We start from the raw sequence: 11,684 nt of genomic DNA on the forward strand, positions 1-11,684 counted from the left end.
GATGGGCCCTTGGAAGCCAGAAGGGGCTTTGGGCCCCCTGGAACTGGAGAATTTCAGGTGGTGGCAAGCTGCCATGTGGTTGCTGGGAGTTGAACCCCGGTCCTCTGGAAGTGCGGCCAGTCCTCCTGACCACTGAGCCATCTCTCCAGCCCTGTATTTGTTTAAAATGGACTAGTTAATCCTTTTGCTTTGAGATTTTTTGCTGTTGGCCAGGCTGGTCTGACAGGTGTGAGCCACCATGCCTGATTAGTTTTGGTTCTGCTGTCCTGCAGGGAGACAGGACTACCAGCTTGTGCCACACCTGGCTTGAGTATGTTTTTCTGGGGCTGTGAGATGGAAAGCAAAGTCCGTCAGCTTGCATGTACACTTTTTCCCCCCTTCAAGACACGGTTTCTCTACGTAGCCCTGGCTGTCCTGGCATTAGCTCTGTAGACCAGGCTGGCCTTGAACTCACAGAGATCCGCCTGCCTCTGCCTCCCGAGTGCTGGGACTAAAGGTGTGCGCCACCACACCTGGGTTAGCCTATGGTCATTTAAGAAAATTATTACTACTACTATTATTCTAAGTCATTTATGTGTGTGAGTATTTTGCCTGCATGCATATATGTACATCATGTATCTCTCTGTGTTTATGAAGGCCAGAAGAGGGGGGTCATCAGATTCCCTGGACTCGAACTCATTAGTTCATAGATTTTTGAAGTGCTTCTTTTCCTTCCTTCCTTCCTTCCTTTCTTCCTTCCTTCCTTCCTTCCTTCCTTCCTTCCTTCCTTCCTTCCTTCCTTTCTTTCTTTCTTTCTTTTTCTTTAAAAAAAGGACAGGATCTCATGTAGCCAAACTCACTATGTAGCTTAGGATGATCACCTTAAGTATCTGATTGCCCTGTCCCTGCCTTGCAGAGGTAAGTGCCAGCCACCATACCAGTGGTGCTGGGGATCAAACCCAGGGCTAGCCAAGCACTCTACCATGTGAACTACATTCTTAGGCCCCTGATTCTATCTTTTGGCTATTAGGAATAAATTTCAAAAGTTCCCTTTTGGGGCTGGAGAGATGGCTCAGCAGTTAAGAGCACTGGCTGCTCTTCCAGAGGATCCTGGTTCAATTCCCAGCACCCACATGGCAGCTCACAACTGTTTGTGACTCCAGTTCCAGGGATCTGACACCCTCACACCAATGCACATAAAATAAAGTTAAATAAATTATTTTTTAAAAAAGTTCTTTCTGGGGTTGGAGAGATGGCTCAGCGGTCAAGAGCACTGGCTTCAAGTCCCAGTATCCACATGGCAGCTCACAACTGTCTGTCGCTCCAGTTCCAGGGGATTGAACCCCCGTACACAGACATACATGCAAACAAAACACCAACATACATAAAATAAAAATAAATAATTAAAAAAATTTATTTCTTGCCTCCCTCTCTTTCTTAGACTGGGTCTTGCTTGGCCTAGGACTCACTTTATGGCCAAGACTAGCCTTGAACTTAGGGCAATCCTTTTGCCTTAGCTTCCTGAGTGCAAGGATTAGGCTAAGTACCACCATGCCTGGCTTTTCTTTTGGTGTTTCAAGACAGGGTATCTCCCAGCTCGGTCTGGCCCTGAACTTGCTGTGTGGCTGGGGATGCCCTTGAGTCCCTGGCCTCCTGTCGCTCCTTCTTAAGACCAGCTGGAGTGAGTTCCAGGCTAGTCAGGAGAACCTGCTCAATAAAACAATTCATAAAGTATCTATTTTGGCTAGGCATGGAACTTGCGGTGGAGTGCTAGCCTTACATGTCCTAGACTTCAGCGACTTCCACCAAACAGCCGAAACAGACAACAAACAAAAAGAAAAAATTCTGATATATTACTTTGAAAATGGTGTGGTAGTTCCCCCAAACCTAAACGTGGGTCTGGGGTGTGGCTCAGTGGTAGAGCCTGAGGCCTAGCCTGTAGGAGGCTCTGGGTTTGATCACCTATGGGCCAGTAATTCTAGTCATAGGTGCCTACTCCCCAGGGCTGAAATCATACATTACCACCAGACTTGGACCTGATTATTCCCTAGCAGTGCCTTTTAACACCGCCAGGCGTCCACCGACTCTAGTTAAACAGACTGCGGTATATCCATACAATGGACTACGTCTCAACCATGAAAAGGAATGAAGTGTGGATGGCTGATACACCACGGGCAAACCCTGAAACCTCATCTGTCCACTCCCTGCAGGCAGCAGCAATCAGTTTACCCTTCACCAGACAGTGCGAACTCTCTGTGGGACAAAGGCGACGTCCTGCCCCTCTGTCGGTCCGCCCAATGGGGACTCTGCCATCTGGTGAATCACGGCAGGCTTGGCCTCACCCTCAGTGGGGTCACCTACAGCAGTATCTTGCATCTATTAACAACAGGTGGCTTTGGATTTCTGTTGGGTTCCACCCACCTCTGGGGCAGGCATGCTGATCTGAGCTTAAGGTAGGTGTAAAGTCCCGGGACAGCGACCTCACTATCCTGAGGTCTCAAGGGAGTTCTAGGTCAGGGAGAGACATACCAGATAGGAATATCAATGTACTTATGCCCTTACCTGTTTTTCTTCTTTTTGAGACAAGGTCTCTCTCTATGTCCTGAATCTCAGTATATAGACCAGTCTGGTCTCAAACTGAAAGCCTGTGCCTGCCTGCCTCCTCAGTGTTGAGTGTAGGGATTAAAACTGAAAGCCAACCCCATCTAGCCTGCGTGTCTCCCTTGAAGTGGACACTCTGCCTACGGTGTTAGATGGTGGCCATGGGTAGGGCAGCAGCTTTCCAGTTACCTCGAGCCGTAAGTGTGGGAGTCTTAGCATGGTTGGGAGCACTGGCCTAACACCGACCAGACCCTGGGGTTCAGCACCAATACAGCCAAGCAACAACAGCAAAGTAAGTTATTCTGAGTCTCTTTTGGAGACTTGAAGGTGACCCACCCTGCAATGGCTGCTGGAATTTACTCGGACCAGGCCCAGTTCTCCTCTCTATAAACAGGCCTTGAGCCCAGAAGAGGGGACACAGGCTGCCCACAGCTGGCTTGGCCTCCTGCAGAGGGTCACTGGGAATTCTGTGTTTCATCAAATATTGCTGGGCTACAGAGTTTTATTTGAAAATAATTTTAATTAGCCGGAAACTAGGAGTTTAATAAATGGAAAACAGAGAACTTTCCAAGGCCACAGCTGGGAAACACTCGCTTTTTTTAAAAAAAAAAATTCCGCCCAGCTTCCCAGGCCAGCTAAAGCACCCTGACCGGGGGACCCCAAGTGCCAGACAAATCCACAAGAAAAACAAAGCTTATTTTTAGAGAAATATTTTAAACTCGGTTTCAATGATCTCAGGAGTTTCCTTCCCCATCCGTCTCGGGTCCTTACATCTTCTCTCTATTTTGGGGCGACTTCCCCGGGTGAAGAATGAAGATCTGACAGAAGTTATTTCTGCCCAGATGGAAATCAGAGGCCCCTCCCTCAGCCCCCGAGAATGAACTGTTGCTAAAAATGTCCCTGCAGACAGCAAGGGGCCCATGAGGCCTGCCCTTGGCAGGTGTGCCCAGCAGTGAAGGTGGCCTGGGAGGCTGTGGTCACTCTCCCACCGGGCCTGCTCTTGCCCCCGCCCAGCAGGAAGTGGATAGCAGCCTGGCAGTTATTTCCGGGTTTTGAAAGCAGTTTTAAAATTGAAAGAGGTTTGCTAAGAAGGCCTGCTTTTTCTTTATAGGTGTTGGTAACCCCCCGCCCCACACGACACACCCCGTACCCCTGTTGACACAACCGTACCCAAACACAAGCTGTGCGTGCCTCCTCACACACTGGAGGCCCCCACCCCACCCCCACAGCTACAGCCACACACCGTACACGCCCAAACCCACAGTCACTCACACACAGCAGGGCACAAGGACACACCCACCAGGGCCACTGACACTCGCAGGCACCCACCTGTTCACACGCACAGCCGTGACCCTAACACAGAAACACACCCCCACAGACTCCCACACCCTCAAACCCTAAATAATACACAGCATAAACCCAAACCCACACTCCCCTACTACATGCAACCGGTACATCACAAGATGCACCCATACTCACCAACACCCACAGACTCTTAGACTCTGCAAGAGTCAGAATCCCTTGCTTGCATCAGCTTTGTGCAGAACCACACACCCACCAGCCCTTTCTGAACCCATTACACACATAGACACAGAACACCCGGGGCTAACAGACACAAACCCACCTCCCACGTGGACACACAACTTCACACACCTCCCTTCACAGATGCCTTGCCAAGCACACCCATGAATGCTCTTTCACGTCCCAGCTCCTTTCGTCGTAAATTAGAAACAGGGTACCTCACTGCCTGCTCGGGCGCCATGTTCCCACTCTGCCTCAACTTCCTTTTGCCTTCTTTCCCTCCCTCTCCGGCTTGCTAGTAGCTCAGATTGCAAACTGCACTGTCTTAAATCCCAGCAGAGGCAGGAGGGACTCTGTGAGTTGGATGCTAGCCTGGCCTACAGAGTGAGGTCCAGGACAGCTAGGGTTACACCGAGAAACCTTCTCTGGAAAAACAACATTAAAAACAAAACAAGACAAAAAACAACAACAAAAACCCTGCGAGTGTCTAGAGCTCACTACATCCTCCAGAATAGTAAATACAATGAAATGAGATTACAGCTGGGCGTTGTGGGGCACACCTGTAGTCCTGTATCAGCTGGAGGCTGAGGCAGGAGGATCTGCAGTTACAAAGACAAACAAACAAGCAAGCAAACAAAAAGAGCTTGACAGGCCCTGGCCCAACAACGGGTCAGCCTGAAAGGGCTGCAGAGACCCAACTTCCGGTTTTAAAAAAACTGGGGGCGAGTCACATCCGCTGCCTTCATTTGTCACCCGAAGCTGGAGGACAGTCTGCAGGTGGTTTTCCTCCCAGCAAGCTTTCAGTAGACACCCACTCGAGGGCTTTCCTAAGACCCTGAAGCAGGCTCTAACGGCAAGTACCCTCCCTCAGGAGCAAGCCCGGCAGCCAAGAGCCTGGCCCACCATCTTTCCTGCATCAAGGGCTTTCAGGCCTGCTCCCAGTCCTCCACCTCCTCACACAGGTCAGTCAGCTGTGCTCTGTCTTCTACACGTCTGGCAGGAGACCCAGGCAGCGGGACCTGTGCCTGCACCGCATCCTCTTCTCAAACAGTTTGTAAGATGGGGCACACTAGTCGGATCGTTCTAAATCACCCCCGTCTCCAGTCAGTTGTAAGGCCTCCTTGAAGCAGTGGGTTCTGAGCCCACAGCTGCCTGGACGGATTCTAATGAGACTCAGCCTGGAGGGAGCCTCCACTCTCTCAGCTCCACAGTGCAGCCTCCGATGCAGCCTCCCCCCCCCCCCCCCCCCCCCCCGTGGCTCGTTCCTACTTCGCCCTCACTTGCAAGTTTTACTTTTAGATCCTGGATGTACAAAACAACAAAAAACCAACAAACTGTCCTAAGTGTGATGGAGGAGAAGGCTATTTGCTGTTTATTCTGGTTGCTGCAGGACAGTGACCCAGAGTCTCCATTGATGTGTGGGCGAGAAAAACTCTCAATGACCACCTACCTCCCAAGCTTTCCACGCTCTGGACGCATCGAAAACACAAAAAACTTCAGGGCCTAGCAGTTGGGTTTTCAAACAGAGCCGTTTTTAAAAAAAATGACTGTGGCTCACCCCAAAGAGAAGTCCAACATTCCAGCTGATCAAAAGTACTTGTCTAGAAAAATAAGTTTGGGAATGAAGTGGGAACACGGTCTTTGAAATGCAGCCGGGCCTAAATAGCTCCACAGTGGGGCCCTTTCCTCCCCAGTGCACATTCTTTATGGCCAAGAGGCCAAAGAGCTGCAGGGGCTTCACTCAACCCCAGGCCTTCTTGGCCTCCGGCTCCCTCCGCCCCCAAGGCCCAACATCTGGGAGAACTTTGAACTGTTCCCCACTCAGGCAGCAAGAACCAAAAAAAAAAAAAAAAAAAAAAAAAAATCGCTCCAGTGAACACCAACTCCATCTTCCTTAACTGGAAACATCTGCCCCACACGGCGCATCCCTCAGACACCCCCACCATTCCTCTCAGCTGAGTCGCAGGAGACCCTGGCCAAGGCAGGGGCAGCCAGAGCGGGGCACGGATCGACTGATAGAGCCCAGCTGTTATCGATAAGAAAGCAACTATGGCTGGATCTCCCGGCTCCTTCGGAAAAGTTGTCCGAACTGTGTGTATGCAGGAGGGGGAGAAAAACCCAATCGTTTTAGGAGTTTAAAAAGTGATTGTTTTAAAATGAACAGGGTAAAAACAAAAAAACAAAAGCTCCAAAACCACAAGTGACTTTTGAGAACCAGGCAAATGAAGGCAGCCCTGTGTCCCTTTGGTAGAAGCCTGGGTGACTTTGCTTTCTGGCCTCCTCAATCTCCCTTTTGCATAAATAGCCTGAACACGCTCATTCCCAGAGGAAGTTGTCTGTGTAAACAAGGCATCACCCAGATAGAAGTTTAACCCGCTTCATCTTCCGTCCTCCCTCTCTGAACAAGGACGTAACCCAGCTTTCCAAAGTCCAAGCAAAACCCCAGATTCCCAACCTGGTCCAAATCTCCATGTCCAGCTCCTATCAAGGCTACAGGCCCTGGTCAGGCATTGCGGAGAAAAATCGGACCTTTTAGCTGCCAGAGCAGCCATGTGACCCGCTGGGTGACTCACAGGCCGGCCACACCCCTTGCGGTCTCCCGCCAGGCCCTGCCACCAGCCAGTCAGCCAACACTGGGATGCATCTTATTACCAGAGGGAACAGCCAACAAATGCCCTTGACAGCCAAATTAGCCTTTCAGCTGAAAGGCTTTGCTATAAAGTAAATACAGGTACAAGTGGATACAGGCTCTGCTGAGATGGGCCAGCTCCTCACATCCTCTCCCCACACCCCTCCCCAGACCTGGCGAGGCCACGGGAAGCCAGGAGAGGAGACCTACTAGGGTTTAAAGAGAACACTCCTTTTATGCACAGGAATACTTTTTTCCCAGAAAATTTTATTGGGGGAAACTACAAAACATTTACAGTACAATGTTTACAGTCACAATCTGTAGTGAACTGATTCCCCAGAATATATTACAAACTCAAGTTGACTCATCTTGTTACATTCAAAAACCTACTTCTGTCAGAGTAGTCCAGAGTCCGCACAGGGTGTCCACTGTACCTACATACGAACTAAGCGCCTGCTCATTCATTCGCCATCCAGGAAGGCCTAGGAGACGTTCCTACCTTTTTACATTGAAAACTAATAGTACAAGTTTTGGGCTGTCGTGAAACAAGGCATATTCATGTTCTGCAGACCATTTCACCGCTAGGATGACCCTCTTCACTTTATAGCTAGATAAAAAGAGTGGTAAAAAACTTTTCCTTTTGTGCAGGTGAACCCATCCGACATTCAAAAATTCTCTCAAACACTAACGAAATACTTATTTGGTTGAGGAAGATTTAAGGCAAGTTCGGGCCCTACGAAGGCACTGAGACCGTTTCCCCATTATTGCTACATGTCTTCATACTCAATGTCACAGTAGAACGGGTGGAATCCTCACTGGTGTAGAAAGCGGGACTGGCAAAGCATGCCACATGTGAGCCTGGCTGCCGACTATGTGGTCATTCTTTCTTTTCTCTGTAAAGCTGGATGGGCCACAACCATTATACATTCTAAGAAAAACTCAAAATGTTCTCAAACTACTTCCACAGCATCAAGATAGATAGATTTCCGTAAAGAAATCATGCAATCTTTTGAAATTTACGTAAACAAGGAAAGAAATTAATGAAATAAATATTACATACAATCTCTTAAATTAAGATTTTCTTACTCATTTACAATAAAATAACCAAGTGAAGTTACAAAAGGCATATATTACTGTGAAAAGAACATACACTCCACATTTTGCCGATTAATAATGGCAATTATAATTTAACATAATAAAAGAATATATATCTATTGCTTTTCATCATACTCGATAAATACAGTATGAACAACACCCTCAATGTATACTTTTCACAAGATAATAAATAAGTTAAATAGTTTTTTTCATATTGAGTTGTGGTGCAGTGGTGCGAATCAACTCAAGACAGGTAAAAATGAAGCACTTACTTCCCAACAATTACGAACTGAGCTCTGCTCGAGGCTTCCAGAGAGCAGAGGAAATGGTTCTAAGCGAAACACCCACCAAGTGGTGGCAACGAGACCAGTATCAAACTTTGGAATGCAAGGGTCCCCCCCACCCCCAAACACATATAACTTTTTAAAAAACAAACATGAAAAACAACCGCGACAAACGGGGCTGAAGGCTACTCGTTTCAAGGCATGTTCCTGGCATTACACAGAGTCTAGACTCTTAGAGTTGAGGGAGGTGGCAGTGGGCTGGCTCGCACTGGTCTGAGACAAACATTAGGAACCCCTTCCAAGGTAAGAGTCCTCACATCTGGACTGTAACTAAGGCTTTCAAGTGAAAGAAGAGACGGAATGTGGTTTTAGCTGCTGGTGCTGGGCTGATGTTTTGTTTTTTGTAACTAGAGTTTCAAACTCAGAATCTGAGACCTAAACAAGTGTTTGGTATCTTTTGTTCTATCGCATCACAACCGCCTGTTGTGAATATTTTGTTCATCCATACAAAAAGTTCGTTGGCTTCTATTTCAACAAGAACGAAACTTTGTAATAATAATAATAAAATAAAAAAACCAAAACAAGAAAACCGAAAGGAGAGGGGGCAGGGCCCCTCCCAGCAGAGTTCGAGTCCAAGTGCTCAGCCGGGACCTGCAAGTCGGGCCTGCGGGGCAGTGTCACCCCTACCCGGGGCTCCCTGCAGCGCCTCTCCCAACCCCTCGCGGGCGCCCCCTTGCCTCAATCGTCGGAGATGGAGAGGCGGCTGAAGATGGGCAGGCGGCGGCCGGGGTCCAGGCTGGGGGACTCGGAGCCGCTGAGACTGCCGGAGCTCAGCGAGCCGCTCAGGTAGCTGTCGCGGTCCGACAGCGAGTCCGGGGGGCTGGGGGGCGCGTCAAACACGGGCGACTCGGACAGACGGCGCGGCAGCTGGAAGCCAAAGGGCGGCGAGGAGGGCGCGGGGGCCGCGGGGGGTTGCGCAGAGGGCGGCGCGGGCCCCGCCAGGCCCTGCTGCTGGCTGCGGTAGTAGGCGGCGGCTGCGGCGGCGAAGTTGTGGGTCTGGATGGCAAGCGGCGTGATGAGGCTGCTCAGCTCCGGGCCGAAGGCGAAGGCGTTGTTGGCACACGAGCTGGCCGAACAGGTGGCGCACGGGGCTCCGGGGGGCAGCAGGTCCTCGGCGTTCCCGGGCCCGTAGAGCAGCGCGGCTGCTGCAGCAGCCGCCGCCGAGGCGCAGCACGTCGGGGCGCCCGAGGGCGTAGATGCCGCCGACGTGGAGGAGCAGGAAGAGGCAGAGGAGGAACAGGAGGAGGCCGAGGAGCAGGAGGGCGGCGGCGGAGTGCGCGATGTAGGGCTGTCGAGCAGCAGCGGCGACTCCAGACCTCCCGGTGGCTGGTGGTGACCCGAAGGGAAGCCCGAGAAACTGAGGCTGTGATGCAGCTTGGGCCGCGGCTCCCGGGCAAAGCCCAGGTGCAGGGCATCGCGCGCGCCAAACGCTCGCAGGTCCCCAGAGGCGCCCCCCGATGGCGCGGGCCGCCGCTCGTCTGCGTTGTGGATGAAATGGCAGCGCGGGCCGTAGGGGCAGAAGCCGATGGTGTGGAAGGTGCGGCACAGCTCCGTCTTATACTTGGGGTGCCGAGTGAGGCTGCGGAGCTCGTGGAAGCCGTGCGCGAACTGGCACTTCTCGCCGTACTTGCACGTGCCGCTCTCCTCGAAGGGGCGACACAGCTCGGTCTTGTAGCGCGTAGAGTTGATCTGGGAGCCACTACCCCCCTTCTGCTGCTGCTGCAGGTGCAGGAGGTGCTGGCTGCGATCGCCGTTCTCGCTGAACGAGCGGTCCCGGAATTTGCTCTCCTTATTCACCAGCGCCGTGCCGCCGCTGCCCCCTGAAGGCTCCTTGAGCTGGCCATAGGAGGCCGGGCCACCCGCGCCTGCGGGACCGCAGCTGCCGCCGTTAGGGGCGCCTGGGAACTTGGGCGAGCAGCTGCCCGGGCTGGGAGCGGGGTGAGCGAGCGCGTGGAGGTTGCTGGCCGAGTGGCGTCGCAGGAAGCCCGGCGTGAAGCTCGAGCTGTTGGCAGCAGCCACGGGCGTCCCCACCGCCTTCTTGTCCAGCATGTTGTTCAGATTGAGGCTGGCCAGGGATTTTTCCGTCTGCCAAAGGGAGGGGAGTGGGGAAGGGATGAAGATCGGAAGGGAAGAGTTGGGGAGGACTACAGGGTGAACACCTAGTCCCAAGTGCCCACCTTCTTTTCTCCTGCCGATTTCAATTCAGCCTCCACCGTTACACTCGCAAAAAGCAGGCCGGCGAGAGCGGAGGACGCCCACCCGGGCCGCGCCGGGTCTAGCCATGTGATCCTGGGCCCGTGGCCACGGGGTGGGCGGCGCAAACACTGTCCGGGAAGTCCCGGGAGCGTGGCCGCAGTCGGCTCGGGAGGAGCGCCGCAGCTCCAGCCGCTACTCCTTCCCTCCCAGCTCTCCACGCCCACAGTCGCAAGCACACACGGCTGCTAACTCCAGGACTTCCCTCCACCCGAAAAGTCAACTTGGAAGGGTTCTTCCGCCCCAACCGGGCCCGGCAGCCAAGTCTCGGAACTCTTAAGGGTTCCAGGCAACCCGTCATCCTTCCCCGCTGTCTTACCTTGCATAAGAAGTCGATATCGTAGAAAGCGGACAGGAGTGTGGTCGACATTTTTTCTGGGTCCTGTAATGGTCGGAAACTGCAAGCGGGGAGGGATGGGAGGAGCCCTCGGTGCGGTGCGGCCCGGCTCGAACGGAGACGATTAACGGGCGAGAGGCGGGGAGAGACGGAAAGTTTGCTTGCGGGGCCGTGCAGAAGGAGGCGGGAGGAGGCCGCGGTGCGGAGTGGGGGGGCAGAGGAGAAGCGAGAGCGCAGCTCGGCGCCCCGGCCCGCCCCCCGCACGAGCCGACGGCAGCTCGCGGACTGGTGGAACTCCGAGAGCTGCGAGCGCGCGCCCTATATAGAGCCCGGGAGCCGCGAGGCGGCGGAGCAAAGCACACCGGGGGAGGGGACTGAACGCTGACCCGCCGGGGTCTCCAGGCAACGCCGCCCGCCGGCTTGCGGGCGTCAGGCGCCTTCTCGGCCTCTCATTGGTCGCCGCCAATTTTCCCCCACTGGGGGGTAAGGGGCGGAGCTGGCAGCCCGGGCGTCCGGGCGGTGTTGAGAATGCGGCCCCCTTTGGGTGCTGCTGGGGTGGCGCTGGCGGGAAGATCCCGCTCTCCACCGCCTCTGGGTCTATAACGTTTGAAAGCGCTTTCACGTTCTGTCTGTGACCGCCAGTCCTATCCTGGACGTACCTTTTCCCGCCGGATCCTGCTAGGCGGACTGGGACAGTTTTTTCTTTCCCACCCTTGGTTTTGCACGCGCGCGGGAATTGCAAAATATAACAGTATTGCAATGATGCGTGTTGCCAGACTGATTGGCAAAGGGTGCTTGGGACTAGAGGGCGGGGGGGGGGGGAGGACGACACGGGCTCGCGGCCTGTCCCGTAGGTGGCAGCTAGAACCCAGCTGCACGTGGAGACACAGTAGGGGTGGGGGCGGGAACGGCCAGCCTGGAGGAG

At 53.1% G+C, this 11,684-nt stretch overlaps 1 protein-coding gene across 2 annotated transcripts; it reads right to left on the reverse strand.

The window, feature by feature from the left end:
* Positions 1–6,977: 6,977 nt before the first annotated feature.
* Zfp36l2 (ZFP36 ring finger protein like 2) lies at positions 6,978–11,079 on the reverse strand. Of its 2 annotated transcripts, none has more exons than XM_075955178.1 (2): positions 10,742–11,079; positions 6,978–10,254 (listed from the first exon to the last, which is right to left on the reverse strand). In XM_075955178.1, exons 1-2 carry the CDS (start codon positions 10,790–10,792, stop codon positions 8,848–8,850), a joined length of 1,458 nt encoding a protein of 485 aa, XP_075811293.1. In that variant the 5' UTR covers positions 10,793–11,079; the 3' UTR covers positions 6,978–8,847. The 2 variants fall into 2 exon arrangements, with proteins under 2 accessions (XP_075811293.1, XP_075811295.1); XM_075955180.1 differs by lacking the exon at positions 10,742–11,079 and adding an exon at positions 10,347–10,735.
* Positions 11,080–11,684: the final 605 nt, after the last annotated feature.

The sequence above is a fragment of the Microtus pennsylvanicus genome, chromosome 21 (assembly GCF_037038515.1).
Source record: "Microtus pennsylvanicus isolate mMicPen1 chromosome 21, mMicPen1.hap1, whole genome shotgun sequence".
NCBI lineage: Eukaryota > Metazoa > Chordata > Mammalia > Rodentia > Cricetidae > Microtus > Microtus pennsylvanicus.